The sequence below is a fragment of the Acomys russatus genome, chromosome 10 (assembly GCF_903995435.1).
Source record: "Acomys russatus chromosome 10, mAcoRus1.1, whole genome shotgun sequence".
NCBI classification, from domain to species: Eukaryota; Metazoa; Chordata; class Mammalia; order Rodentia; family Muridae; genus Acomys; species Acomys russatus.
This window is the reverse complement of record NC_067146.1, coordinates 50,624,454-50,640,076: the sequence shown is the minus strand read 5'-3', so window position 1 is coordinate 50,640,076 and position 15,623 is coordinate 50,624,454. Positions and strand designations below refer to the sequence as shown.

The window sequence follows — 15,623 nt, the reverse complement described above, 5'->3', positions numbered from 1 at the left end:
AAAGAGATCACTCTGTATGATTAAATATTTTATGAGGCGTGTGAAGAACTGAAAAGTTTCAGAATATGAGCGTTCATGTGAATACCCTGAGGTGAGTGTGAGTTTTCAACTGTGTGGGCCTGTGCACGTGTGTGTGTGTGTGTGTGTGTGTGTGTGTGTGTGTGTGTGTGTGTGTGTGTGTGTGTGTGTAGAAGTCAGAGAACATATTGGAATGTCATTCCTTAGGAGCCATCCACTTTGATTTTGAAAACCAGATCCTCCTCTGTCTGTCTGTCCCTCTCTGTCTGTCTCTGTCTGTCTGTCTCTCTACCTTGCTCTCCGCTCCCTCTATGCCTCCCTCCATCTCTCCATCCCTCCCTTTCTCCACCTCTCTGTGTCTCTGTCCCTGTCTCTGTCTCTCTCTCTTTCTCTTCTCTCCTCCTCCTCCTCTCCTCCTCTTCCTTCTCCTCCTCCTCCTTCTTCTTTCTCTCTCTCTCTGTCTCTCTCTGTCTCTGTCTCTCTCTGTCTCTCTTTGTCTCTGTCTCTCTCCCTGTCTCTGTCTGTCTGTCTGTCTCTCTCTCTCTCTCTCTCTCTCTCTCTCTCTCTCTCTCTCTCTCTCTCTCGGGTTTGGGATTTCCCAACATGATGACCAGCAAGCTCCAAGGATCCTCGCGGCCATACCTCCTCAAGACTAGGATTTAAAGCGAGCACTATGGTGCCATTTTTTATGTGGGTGCTGGGAAGTAAGCTTGGGTTCTTGGGCTTGTGCAGAGGCACGTTACTAAGAGGGCCATCTCTCTTAACCTTTAAGTGAAACTCCTGCCCCCAAGAAGCTCATTAACGCTTTGAAACACTACCTACATTTCTCTCAACTTGTTGTCTCTATCTATTATCTATAACAAGGCCACCTACTTTTTAAAATGCATTTCAAATAAGAGAAATCTGACTTGTTCTATGGTTTTTTTGTAGGAAGGCTGAATTTTATTGCCTCTTTTTCTAGGAATAAGCAGTTTATTGAGTTGGAACATAATTACATTTACTCTTTGTAAGAAAATTTTAAACTTGAAGTATCCCAGCAGCAGCATTATTATTGCTGTTGTTTTTATCATCCACCAAGACCCCACTCCTTCCTGCCCCATAGACTTTCTGGCTTGTGTGCATCTTGAGGATGAATTTCTAAACTGACAGTTCCCTTACCTGGTGACCCTACCTTCTTTCAGATCTTAATGAGAAGGGACTGTGGGACACTTCAGGAGTGTTCCCCTGTATCTAAACAATGTAAGATTCTTCCTGGTACACAGAGTGAATTATATATGACTACATTTGGAGAGATAGGTAGATGAACCAATAGTGGTCAGATTAGGAGCCCAATAGTTTCCCATCATCCCTAAAGTCACCAGTGTGATTTCTGGGAAGCGCAAGCTACAAAGAATATGTTGTTTTGTGTTTAAACACAAGTGGGGTCCTTACTGGGATTCTATCTCAATGACACAATCTTTATTAAAAGTAGACTTTCAGAGCCACTTAAATGGGAATAGACACCAATGTGTTCTGTAGCTAAATGGCCACCTCTTACTCTCAATCTAGTTCTAAGGGGACAATATTTAAGATGCACAGAAGTGCATTTACCCTGAGATGCACCCTGCTAGTCTTATTGGGGAACACACTGCAGTCGCTTGCCGTGGCAAATCACACTTAAGCTCCCAGTGTGTCCAATTTAGCTGGTGTTCGCTTGCCTGTTTGGAAACTTCTTGGTGACTCAGGGGCCGACTGTATCCACAAAATAACAGCGTGCAAAGAAGCTGAGGCTCATTAGCATGGTCAGCAGATCGTCATTCTCTCGCCTTCATTTTTCCCTGAAGCTGTCTACATTGCTCAGACAGCCTTTGAACTTCATGCGGTATCAGTTCCTAGTATTTTAGGGCCCAACATCCTTGTTAACATGATGAAAATGGTATACTTACAACACCAGAAGAGATAATGTACATCAAATTTGGCATCTTATTTCCACTTGGCCTCACAGTCAATAGACCCTGAAGGCCATTGTAAGCCTTGGCCTCAGAGACACTGCTAGAGACCATTCCCTGAGACGCACCACAGCATCCACTCAGTGGTACCCTGCTGTGTGGAAGGCCTTTTCCAGACTCCAGGAAGCTTATAGGCTTAAGCAAAAATGTCCGTGCACCAAAGACACTGATTTCATTCTATACTTCAAAGCTATACTATAAAAACTAAAATCAACTAAACCATATAAAGTTTCTGATATTGAAACATTAATTCTGATGAAGTTTACTCATTGCTAAAAGGTGGAGGGGGTTCAGCAGTCAGGTGTTAGGAGGCAAGTTGCTTTTCCTTGAACTGCTACTAAGTTGGGAGGCGTCGAGAAGCAGCACAGTTCTACTAAGTAAGGACTTGTCTCCAGGTCAGAGTGTGCAGTTTCCCTTTATAGTGCCAGCCTAGGTGTGAGATGCTTTAAGAAACACTTGTGTTCAAAGCCTCAAAATATGTAAAAAAAAAAAATAATAATTCCTTTCATATTTTACATTCACATTTGTTCTTGAAGAAACCTTATTCTAGATCATTTATTAGAAATGTTTTATGAGTCAGAGGTAGGTTGATCTCTATGAGTTCGAGGCTAGCCTGATCTTGCCAGGACTACACAGAAAAACTCCATCTCAAACAAACGTGTTTTGTGTTGCTTCATAAACTTTATGAGCATTATGAATCAAATGATATGTGCTTTTCAAGGATTTCCAGTTGTCAGTGTATACATATTTTGGCACATTTTAGATAAACACTAACATTGGCCAAAGCTAAGTGCTGAATTATTTTAATCATAGCTTTTTATAGTAGGGACCTGCAGAAGCTGAGTTCTTCTAGAATATTTACAGTCAGTTGGCCCTTATCAAATTTTCAGATTCAGTACTCTCCAAAGACTAATGAGGTTCATTTACCGTTCACTCAATCTCTGGTCTCTCGGTCACACCTGCACACACACACACACACACACACACACACACACACACACACACACACACACACACACACACACACACACCGGAGCAAGCTCAGGAATGTCCAAAGGATAGACCGTTAAGATCAGGAGGCTCTAAGGGACCCATTTTTTTTTAATTTTATTAATTTATTCAGATTACATCTCAGTTGTTATCCCATCACTTGTATCCTCTCATTCCTTCCTCCCTCCTGCTTTCACTGTATTCCCCTCCCCTAGGTCTATGACCAAGGGGGACCTCCTCCCCTACTATATGGTTGTAGGCTATCAAGTCTCATCTTGGTAGCCTGCTTATTCTTTCTTTGAGTGCCATCAGGCCTCCCCATCAAGGGGAAGTGGTCAAATATGGGGCATCAGAGTTCATGTCAGAGTCAGTCCCCACTCTCCACATAACTGTGGAGAATGTCCTGTCCATTGGGTAGATCTAAGTAGGGGTTTGATATTTACTACTTGTACTGTCCTTGGTTAGTGCCCATATCTTAAGACTCACTTGCAGTACATTTCTTTCAGGTGTGACCCAGGATTTTCTGGTCCAGCTTGTGAGATGGCATCCCAGACTTTCCCGATGTTTATTTCAGAAAGCTTTGGCAGTTCCAGGCTCTCCTCTTACCATAACTTTTACTCTATCCGTGGTGCTGAAGTCAGCTTTGGCTGTGGTGTCTTAGCCAGTGGTAAGGCTCTGGTTTTCAACAAAGATGGCCGGCGTCAGCTAATCACATCCTTTGTGGACAGCTCGCAGTCCAGGTGAGTGCATGTGGGCTAAAACATAGAAGGCATACAATTGTGTTCTGATATATTTTCAATTTGTACTCTTTTACTAGATGGATATACATTTTAGTCTTTACATAGGCTGGAAGGATGTTTTGTTTGAATTTGCTCTATATTTTAATAAACTACAAGACTCACCAATGATTTTGAGCTACTAATGACTGATAGTTTTTTTTTTAAATGAGGTGTTCAAATCAAAATTGTGTTCTTAAGCCAAAGGCTGATTAATTATTCATGTAGTTTATTTATTTGACAGCTTGCTGGAGCTGATTAGATTTACTCTACATTGTCCCTCCCCCGCCCCCAGTGCCTGATAAATAATGCAGTAAAGAAATGATTGGCATTTTAAGTGTGTATGTACAAGAACACAAATAGTTATGACTATAATTATCTTTTGTAGATATAATATATATATATATATATACACATCTTCTATACTTAATACATCTCACAGTACAATTACTTACATATTATAAAACAATAACTGTAAACCTACAGCTTTTGAGATGTTCATTTAAGTGTGTCTGAGATTCTCTGAAAGCAAAACTTAAGTTTATCAGTAAGGATGTTAATGTGCTTACTAACTGTGGACTCCTCATGTCTAGATTTCTCCAGTTCACACTGAGGCTGGGGAGCAAGTCTGTGCTGAGCACATGCAGGGCCCCTGACCAGCCGGGTGAAGGAGTTCTGCTGCATTACTCATATGACAATGGGATAACTTGGAAACTCTTGGAACACTATTCATATCTCAACTATCATGAGCCCAGGTATGTCAGAACACATTTACCGAAATGGATGAATACTGTACCATTTCCTCCTGGGGTGAATCATGGTCCACTTTTACAGTTTTGTGGGGGCCAACTTATATAGGATTCTGTATATCCTTCTGTTGTAATGAACAATTGGTAAGCCATATTTTAATCTGTGTCTCATTGACTTCAGTGCTTCAAAGAAGTATGTTCTTATATTTTTAACTGTGCATCTAAGGAAGCTACTGTGATGTTTAGGAAAGAAATACAGTCAATACTGTTATTCTGAACTGTATAACATTTTGTTATAATTAATTACATATAGATATTATAATAACTCATTCAATATGATAACCAGTGTGCTCTGAGTTTCCATCCAGTAAAGTTAAGTAGTAAGTACAAGTAAATTTTTCTAGCATGTCTTGAGTCCCTGACAATGGCATATGTGAAGATACAAGTAAAATCATTTCCTCCGGTCGCTTCTGTTTCTCTCTGCTTGTATATTTCATGGCTATACACGCAACTGTCTGAGTAAGATTTATCTAAAAGGGGCCCGCTCTTCAGTGTTGACAGAATGGTACCCACAAATGTTCCAAAGGACACACTCTGAGCTTCTCCATGGAAGTCCCTTAGAAAGAACAGAGGGAGAGAAGGAAGGGAAATCACAAAGTTAAGGTATCAAGCTAACCATCATTAGTGATGAGCACTGTGTCACACTCACAGTTGTACACAAACTTCTCAGACTGCTACCTCTCTTCAGGGAAGTATCCTTTTATCCTGGAATCCGGGGGGTGGGGCGGGGCGGGGCCAGGCTTTGGTCCTCAAGGTTTGGCCTGACACCATGGGAATATGCATGACTTAAAAGTAGGAGATAGGAGAACTGTTAGCGCATGCTGCCTATGTTACAGTTTCCCGTTTCAACCATTTGCACATAAGATGAGAACTTTGTACATAAAATGAGGTAGCATGCAACAGAAATAGCCATTCACTGTTATGACCTAAATTTTACACACTATAACAAAATTTAAATGTCCTAGCTTTGTAGGATACGTTCATTGTACATGTAAAGATGTAAGGCTAAATTCTCTTTATCACCCAGAGATACACAAGTCCTATAGAAATGTTCCAGGGACTTAGTTAATATGAATCAATCAATTCAACAAAATGCAACATGATGAAATCATGAAGAAAATACTATCATCTTCTGTGAACTTGGCCTAATGCCCAACTTTTTTCCTGACAAAGATGGGCAGATGAAAAAAAAATCAGTAATCAACCTGTATAATGAAATTTAATTAATGTTTGTTGATGTTAAAAATAATGACATATTTAATGTGTTTAACTGTGTCCTTCATTTGACAGTACATCCTTTTTCTAAACAGAATCAAGGTGGCTTTTTGGTATTAGGCATGCATATACTTCAAAGATTAAGATCAGACAAGAGGGTTTTTTTTTTTAAAGAAGAATCTGGCAATGCCAGCAAACCCTTCATTTTCTGCATTTGTACATATGACTGTAAGACCCTCCCTCCCTCTCTCCCTCACAAATATTAATAAAGGCTGACATCGCAGAAGAAAATTTGATATATTCCAGGTGCTAAATTATATTCTTCATAATAAATAATACAAACCATGGAAATTTTTCATATAATTAAATATATCTTGATGCCTTTAGCCATTTAGTCTGTTTTCTTCAGTATAAATTGCTTCCTGTAATTGCTTTGAATCCCATATTCTCTTTCAATGCCATAGTTGTTCAGAAATGAAGCCATATGTTAATCTCATAGCTGGCCATCACTACTGCTAAAGGACAGTTTCAGATAACTTGTCTGCAATTCATTCAAATAAAAGGAATAGCTGTCTGCTTATGTATCAAGTCTGAAACCTTTAGTATGTCTAATCTGAATGAATATCTGGTGAACTAGTTGGTGCTTTTGTTAGTATAAACTATCATAATCCTGTTAGTCCTTAATTTTTTTTTTTTACAACATGAGCATCTTTATTAGGGAGTCCCATGGAATCAATGGAGTTTGCATTGCCAACTGGTCAGCAGGAAATCTGTGTAGAATATTTCATCCCAGCGTTTGCTTTCTTGAACAGCTTCTTTCACAGGTCTGCTCTCCAGGAGGCAGACAAAGACGGGGTACAGCTTGAGGGTCTTTATGAGGGAATCCCGCGGGATCCACATCCATTGAAGGACACGGGAGAAGAATGGCAGGGTTGAGGGGGACAATAAGCTGTGTCAAACCATGTCCATCAGTCACTGGATACAAAATGCCCCCAGGAAGCAGGTGTGACCTTGGGGAGGTGGCTGTCCTCAGATGATGCTATTCTAGAAGACTTATGACAGCTGAGAGCTGCCTACTAGCATCAGCCCCAACAAATGAAAGAAGTGCTTTATTGCTGAACAGGGATCAGGCAGATGATGGTAGAACCCACTACAGTGCGATCATAGCTCTGGCTGTCCTGGCACTCACCGTGTAAACCAGGCTGGCCTCAGTCCTTCTGCTTCTGCCTTCTGAATGCTAGGATTGAAGGTGTGAGCCACCACGCCCAGTCAATGATAATACTTCTTCACAGTGAAATGTTAGTGGCCCTCAAACACTAGCCTTGAGAATTATTTTGTTTAATTTTTGTTTTTATGGTGACTCATTATTTTGTCCAGCCTTTCTGACTCAACTCCCTTGACTAGCTAGGATGATAAGTGGGTGCCACTGAACATGGGCCAACAATACTTTCATTTTATGGAATAGCTTAAGAAAATAGACATTTTAAACAGTAATAGTTTCATTTAAACCTACATTTAAATCGTTAAGTTATACCTTCTAAATATTTGGACATAATAGGTATCTACATTTTTTATTATATTATTTTATTTTATTTATTCTCTTTACATCTTGATTGAAGCTCCCCCTTCTCCTCCCAGATTTCAAGCTTTACTACAGAACAATAGTAATAAAAACTGCATGGGACTGACGTAGAAACAGACTTGTTGATCAAAAGAACCAAATCAAAAACGCAGAAATAAACATGCATATCTACAGACACTTGACTTTTGACAAAAGACCTTAAATTTATGTCAGCTTTTTATCTAAAGTTTTTATTTAACCTAAGTAAGCTATAATTATTTAAAAATCAAATCTTGATCAGTTTTTATGCCCTGACTATTTATTGCATTTGATCCCTTTGTTTCAAGTTACCCAATTCTGTAATATATATATGTATATATATTTATCAAACTTTTAAAAACTCCATGGGGGAGTGGCTCAGTGATACAACTTTGGATCTCCAAAACCCATATGAAAGTTGGTCACATATGGCAGCTGATGGTAATCCCAGTGCTTGCAAGGCAAAGCTTGCACTCCCTAGGTCAATCTGGCTAGCTAGACTTGCAGAATACAATTCAAGGTTCACCTAGAGGGTCAATAAATACAATGACAACTGATCAAGATGGACACTCGACATGAACTTCAGGCTTCTGTACACATGTGTATTCATCTATACACATATATGTAGACACACACACACACACACACACACACACACACACCAAGGAGAAAAAAGAAAAAATGATATAACACCTACCCAGAAAGGAAAGGTTGAAGCAGAAGGCTAACCTAAGTCTCTGTATTCTCACCAAGTGACTTTCTAATCAAAGGCTCCCTAGCTATTCCATCCAGCCGCTCCGATATGTACAGAGCCAGGATGTCATTAACCCCACCCCACCCACCACTGGCAGATGTGTGGAATAGAGGACCAAGAATAAGAACCAAAGTTTTTAGATCAAATCCTGGCACAGCCACTTAGCCTCTGCTTCACGCGATAGGGATGCTTGGCCTCCTTCTGCCTCTGTGTCTATCTCAGCATTCGCTGCTGGTGCTTCTGCGTTGGGTTTGTGTTTTCACCACGTGCCATGAAAGATAGATGAAAAGGTTTCAGGCTCCTGTCATGGGGTGTTTTTATCCTAAACGCATGTGTGAAGATGCTGAGACACACAAAGTGTCTTTCCCTCGAGTTGCAAACTCGTCAGTCGTTAGGCGACAGCACAGGGACGCTGAGCCAAGAGTACAACTGAGGATCAAAAACCATAACTCCTCTGTCATAGAAAACATTGATCTCTTTAACTACTGCTGCATGCTTATACATACATTTTCTATTTTAGCAATTTTCAAATGCATATTCCTGTTCATCAGAGAGATTACTAACCATATTCAAAGTTACTAAAATAGAAAGAAATATAATTTTCTAATAATATGATGCTGATCAAATTAAATTATTAAGTAATTAACTGACGCTTATAATGATTGAACCAGTTGGAATATAGTTCAATTGTTTTAGTTATGCATATTATAAATATTCATGCACATACAATAAATATTTAGAAAAATGAAAGTGAAAACTATCGAGAATGAGTACTTTAACTATGTAATTATATTAACTATCATCTAAGTAATTCTATTAATAAGAAGTTTATCAGATTATGGAAATTATTTTAAAACCACAAATGTATTTAGTTCTTTGTCTTTCTGGTTTAATTAAATCTAGTTTAAGTTTTATAAATTTTTTAAATTTGTATTTCTATGTTTCTAGATTGATTTTCTAGTATTTTTTAAAATGTGTTTTCTTTTGGTTTAGGAAGTTCTAACCAGTTGTGACTGTTTATATAACCAGTGGTGCCACTCACGTTCTTCTGCTGATAAAGTCCTATGCAAGCTGTTACGAGAAAATATATATTAATTTTCACTCTATAAATCACATTTCCAAACTATAGCTTTAACATTTTTCTATATAAAAAAATTAGGAAAAGCAGTCTAGTTTCTCAATGAAGTCATCCTTGGACATTGAAATTTTAAACACTTTAAGTTATTCATATAGTCACTTAGCCTAAAAGCGAGTGGAGTTTTTCTTACTTCTCTGACCCTCCAGTGTGCGTTTATTGCAAACCCCTGTCCTGGAGTTTAACCGCACCAATGGAAACAGATTCCCATTTGCTGCTTGTTTCACTCCTCACCTTATGCGCGGATGTGAGCAGCGTGGTACTGTGATTTATGGAGCTTTCAAGCTGGTATCATTGCAGAGGCAATTAAAGTGTGGGTCCTGCTGTTGTGTACAATAATTGCCCCTTGAAATTGGATATTATTCTTCATTTTCCTCACCATTTGTCAGATACAGTTTGGGACACAGCTAGTGACCTATGCCCACTATGGTAGACTCAGGGGACCAAGAGAATGCCATGCTACCATCCACACCACAGCTGTACCCCATGACAAGCTACTCAGAACCACTCCCTTGACAACTATCCTATGTTTTCTTGAATTAGCTTCTTTGAGAGCCCATGAATGAAAATACAGTCACACTTTTTGATATGTTCAGAAGACATTGTTAGAGACATACAGTAAATCAGACATCTCAGAAGAATGTATATAATAGGATAATTTTCATACCATACTTCAGGGGTAACTGTCCTACTTTTTTAGGATATCCAATCTTGGAGATTAGAGTTTTAAATAATTGAATTTATTTAACTACTTACTTGGCTTGGAAGTAATGGTAAGTAATACTTACTATTTAAGACAGCAAGGTATCTGAATTTTAACTTTTCCCCCTTTAGGATCATCTCTGTAGAACTCCCAGATGATGCAAGGCAGTTTGGGATCCAGTTCAGGTGGTGGCAGCCATACCATTCTTCCCAAGGGGAAGATGTGTGGGCCATCGATGAGATCGTCATGACCTCTGTCCTGTTCAACAGCATCAGTCTTGACTTTACCAATCTTGTGGAAGTCACTCAGTCCCTGGGATTCTACCTTGGCAATGTGCAGCCGTACTGTGGCCATGACTGGACACTTTGGTAAGGATCGCCGTTAGGATTTGTATTGGTACACAGCATGGGGGTGGACAGCACGGGGGTGGACTTGTGGTCCACTCTGCACTTACTCTGTTGTTGAAAAACACAGACCGAACATGGTGACATTTAAAAGTTGGTACTAAATGTTTATGTTTCAGAATGAGGGGAAAGAAAAAAAAACCAAAATATTCACGGATTTGAATAAACATAAAAAGATAGTAATTAATTTAAAATTTTTGTCTCCAAAATTTATATGTAGAGACTCTCTTCAAATAATACCAATACTTAAAGTGATCTCTATATTATCCTCTCATGGAGGACTGGGACGGTAATACTGCAGTGTGAAATTACATTAGTGGCTCGTTTATTAAAATATCTCACAAGGAGTTCTATTTTCAGTCTGGCATATGCAAAGTTCTAGGAGTTTGTCATCCCTGATTTATTAACTAACTTTTAATCCATTTTCTCAAGCAATTTTGGCTCATGTAGTTAGCGGTGCCAGTGGAATCTCAGGACTGGGGGTAAGCTACTTAAGATAGCCATTGTTTTTAGATGCTCCCTCTACTGGACACTTACACATTTAATTATATAACAAACAATAAGTAAATGATTTGACGTATAATTAGTACTTCATTAATGGCACTAAAGATGTTACACAGCGACAGGGGTACGATGGTGGCTACTTGGCGCAGGAATTCCCTGGCCCTCAGGGGAATGCCTTAGAGCAGCAGCACAGGACGGAAATCCTGGCACTTGAGAGGTTGGAGTGTGAGCATCAAGTTCAAGGTCATCCTGGGCCATATCGGGTGGCGGGAGGGGTCCCAGGCGTGCCTGGGCTACTTACAGAAGATGGGGCCAGGGAGGTTAAGAGTCAAAGATATATCGTCGGGAACTTGAGAATTCGGACATGACGGCTCTCATTGACTGGAAAGTGCAAAATCAAGCAAATCACAGCCATGTGGAAATTCCCAGGAAGAGAAACCCAGCTATGAGAAAGTCTAAAGTAAAGGAACCCATGACCACAATGGCTGTGGCATGCTCAAGGGTCAGAAGGGAGGGGGGTCAGTTGGACAGAGTGATTGTGATGTACACACAGGTCAGAAGGGAGGGCAGTGGGACAGAGTGACTGTGATGTACTCACAGGTCAGAAGGGAGGGCAGTGGGACAGAGTGACTGTGATGTACTCACAGGTCAGAAGGGAGGGCAGTGGAACAGTGTGACTGTGATGTACTCACAGGTCAGAAGGGAGGGCAGTGGGACAGAGTGACTGTGATGTACTCACAGGTCAGAAGGGAGGGCAGTGGGACAGTGTGACTGTGATGTACTCACAGGTCAGAAGGGAGGGCAGTGGGACAGAGTGACTGTGATGTACTCACAGGTCAGAAGGGAGGGCAGTGGGACAGAGTGACTGTGATGTACTCACACATCAGAAGGGAGGGCAGTGGGACAGAGTGACTGTGATGTACTCACACATCAGAAGGGAGGGCAGTGGGACAGAGTGACTGTGATGTACACAGGTCAGAAGGGAGGGCAGTGGGACAGAGTGACTGTGATGTACTCACACATCAGAAGGGAGGGCAGTGGTGGCAGAATGTAGGTGTTGGCGAAATGAGCACGCCAAGAATGGAAGTCAAGATACAAAGACGTTACACTGATTTCTAAGCCCAAGAGACTCCGATATCAAAACTTAGGTCTGAATGATCCTACCGCCTTCACCACTGTGTCCCCCCTCTCTCCAGGTTCCTTTTTAACTCTATACATGACAGGAATAATTTCCTAAGCACTTTCACTTTCTATTGAGTCATGATCAGGCCTATTTAATTTCCTCCAGATGAGTCACGCTGAAAGCTAACCGCTGCTGTGCCCCCCTGAGAGTGTATCATAATGACCCATCAGCGACCTTATCATAATTAGAGGTAAATTTTTCACCCCATTGCACAGCAAATTACTTCTGATGAGAACTGTGCATGTACAGTCACATCTCACACACAGCAGGCTAAAATTCTAGCATTGAAATGACAGGTAATGGAAGTACAGCTGGTCACTTTTGCCACAAGCATGTCAGACTAGACATAATGAAATTTCTTCTCAAATGACTAGAGACAATTTTACTACCTGATAGCCTCAGATGCCTTTTTTTAGTGTTCTAAGTCCCAAGCCTATAGCTCAAAAGCTCAAATCAAATAAAAGAAGAAAAGTAAATATGAAGATATGAAGATACCGGGTAGAATGAAATGTATTAGAATTCTATGCTTCTGAAGTTTCAGTGGCCTGAATTAAGTCCTTTAGAATGGTCATGTGCCATAAACCACGTTTCACAAAACTATGTAGTAAGGTTTTTTCAGCACTTTACTATAACAAAGAATCACATCACGGATGCAAGTTCTGCATCACGTCGATTTTCATAAATAGTTAACATCTGCTCCACCAAACTCCGAAGTTGCTGAGCATTTTAACTTAACACTTGAGTTGAATGTAAGATAACAGTGCTTTAATTTTTATGCTTTGATCAACCCCTGTGAACAATGTCCTTTCGTACGAGTCTGATTAATATTCCTAACCCATCGCTGCTTTAATTTGTGGAGACTCGTTTACTTTATGAATTTACAATCGCGGTAATTCTAGAAAACCATAAGAAAATATAAATGGTTGTGCAGTCCCTGCGGGCACCTTGGGCAGCCCTGTAGGAGTTTTATTAACAGCCGCCTGAGAGCAGTCAGATTTGACTCTCTGATCTTCTCTCAAACAAGCAGGAGTTGGCTTGGTCATGAAACATCAGAGGAGAACTCCTGGCAGTGATGACGGGACTAGAGAAACACAGTCACCATTTTTAAAAGGCCATGAGAAATGCTTACTGCTCATTAAATTGAAGCAACATGGAAGGCCCCAAACTGTTCCCATTTTCTTAGTCAGTGAGTTAGAATAAAACTCTTTTTAATGACACTGTTTCTCTCTGCTGCTGTTGAGGAATACGTTGTTTAAAATTGGATGCAAGCTTGTTAGGCAGTGTTTTTTTCAGAAACACTTGTCACAATATGGAAATTCAAGAGATGATATTGGCAAACTATGTATGATTCTCTCCTCGCGGTCTTCAACAAGAACAGTCACTCTCTTTTCACACAGCACCTTTTGACCATATTATCTTATTAAGTAAAAAAAAAAAATCTTTCAATGTATTTGGAAGCATGGCCTCTACCCTACGATGACCTTATTTCTCTCCAGGGAAGTGTAGACATGGTCTTTCTTGAAAGGCTGGTGTGAAATTAATGATCGTTGGCTCTTCCCAGCTGTGTGTTCATTTGGTTCTCATTTTAGACTCGTGACTTCCCATGAGCCTGGGTTGTGTTACCAAGGCCATTCTCCAGGGAAAACTCGGACAATTGCTTTTTCATTAGCACACTAGAGTTAATATGCTGTAAGTCACTTAGAGTATGCCATTCGAAAGCACTTTTTTTTTTCAGTAGGGAAAGAAATTGCTTCTATTTTTTGCCAGTCCTTTCCTCCTATTCATTAAATCACAATGTGTATCTGCTCATAGTTTTCTTAAATAATTTTGAAACCTCTTATGCATATCTTTTTAAAAAATGTTTCCATTGAAATAGAATCGCATCGCTTTCACCCTTCCTCTCTTCCTTCCAGCCCCTCCAGCTACCCTCTCTCAAACTGTTCCCATGACCCCCTTGAAGCTGATGGCCTCTTTTTCTTTATTATCATTACATGCATACACGTGTGTATGTATATGTGCAAATATATAAATACAAAACTGCTTAGACGTATTTTTGGCTTCAAGGCTGGCCACTCTGCACTGGACAACCAATACCGGAGCCCCTTCCCTGCAGAAGCTGCTTCTTGTTCCAGGAGTCATTGGTTGCCTGCAGATTTTGTTTAGGGGGAGACCCCATGAAAACATCCCTCTTTCACATAAGCATTTCCATTATTAGAGCCTACTTTTCTGATGCTGTGTATGTAGACAGTCCTAGGAGAGGCTGTTTCACAGCAGCCTTCCTGGTGATCTAGTTCTTAAGATTGTTGTGTCCCCTCCTCCATGGTGGTCTCTTGAGTTACAAATGCAGAAGCTGCCGTGTGGATGTATGAGCTGGAGCTGGGCTCTACATCATGTGTAGTTGTGGCTTTCTGCGATTGTTTTTTTCCTACAGAGGCTTCTTTGATGAGGGTGTTTGTTAGACTCATCTGTGGTTAAAAAAAAAAAAAAAAAAAAAAAAAAAAAAAAAAAAGGAAGATTTAGAATTAAGAGTATAGTAAGGAGGGCTGGGCATGGTGGCGCACGCCTTTAATCCCAGCACTTAGGAGGCAGAGGCAGGCGGATCTCTGTGAGTTTGAGGCCAGCCTGGTCTACAAAAGGAGTCCAGGACAGCCAAGGCTACACAGAGAAACCCTGTCTGGAAAAAAACAAAACAAAACAAAAAAATAGTATAGTAAGGAATCTTGATGGTCTAGCAATGTGGCAGTAGTAGATTATTTTCTAAGGACCATGACCTCACTAGACACAAAAGTTGGGCGGGTTTCTAGTACTGGGCATGATTTTCCTCCTGTTGCCTGTGCATTAAATCCAGCTAGGCACCTGTTGATTGCCACTGACGTGTGAGTGCCACCTACTGCGCCTTTATATATATCCTGCCATGCTGTCATTTTCGTATTTCATAGCTTCATAGCTGGGCAGAACTATTTAATTGCTTCTGTCCCTTTGCAGCTTGCATAACATTTTCTAGAACCATGGAAGTTAGACCACAAGAAAGATCAGGTCATATCCAATCATTTCGAGTCCTGTGCCTTAAGTGTGGAGTATCTTCAACAATAGGGGTACACCCTTAGCCACTGAGAAGCAACCAAGGCCTACATATATAATCTGTATTGTTTGAGGAGTCTGGTAAGCTACCGTGAGCGGCCATTTGCAGGGAGGCAGTTGCAGGATGCAGTAGTTTATGTTAGACTGTGGTTGTTATGGGGAACACTGCACACAGACACACACTCACATACACACGCATACTCACACTGCATAATTTTAGATAAATACAAAAGTAATACGATTCCTTGAGGCCTTATCAAATGGCCTTGATGCCATTTGTTCCTTGTCCCTGTTCCTTCTGTACTGACCTCCTCCCTCCCTTCCTGTTGTTCCATTTCTCGTTTCATATGGCCCGCACCCTGCTATCCCCCTCCTAAGACACGCCCACCTGTGGTCCCTTCATACTTGATTGTTTTCTGTGCTTATTCCATGTTGTACACTTACATCTGAGCCTTGGAGACCA

General features: G+C 40.5%; 1 protein-coding gene across 1 annotated transcript in view; it reads left to right on the top strand.

The window, feature by feature from the left end:
• Positions 1 to 15,623, top strand: part of Reln (reelin) — a 448,260-nt gene that overhangs the window by 296,548 nt on the left and 136,089 nt on the right. Inside the window, exons 18-20 of the mRNA XM_051152119.1 lie at positions 3,503 to 3,736; positions 4,366 to 4,527; positions 10,120 to 10,356. Of these exons, the coding sequence (XP_051008076.1) occupies positions 3,503 to 3,736; positions 4,366 to 4,527; positions 10,120 to 10,356 (633 nt within the window). The remainder of the gene's footprint in view (positions 1 to 3,502; positions 3,737 to 4,365; positions 4,528 to 10,119; positions 10,357 to 15,623) is intronic.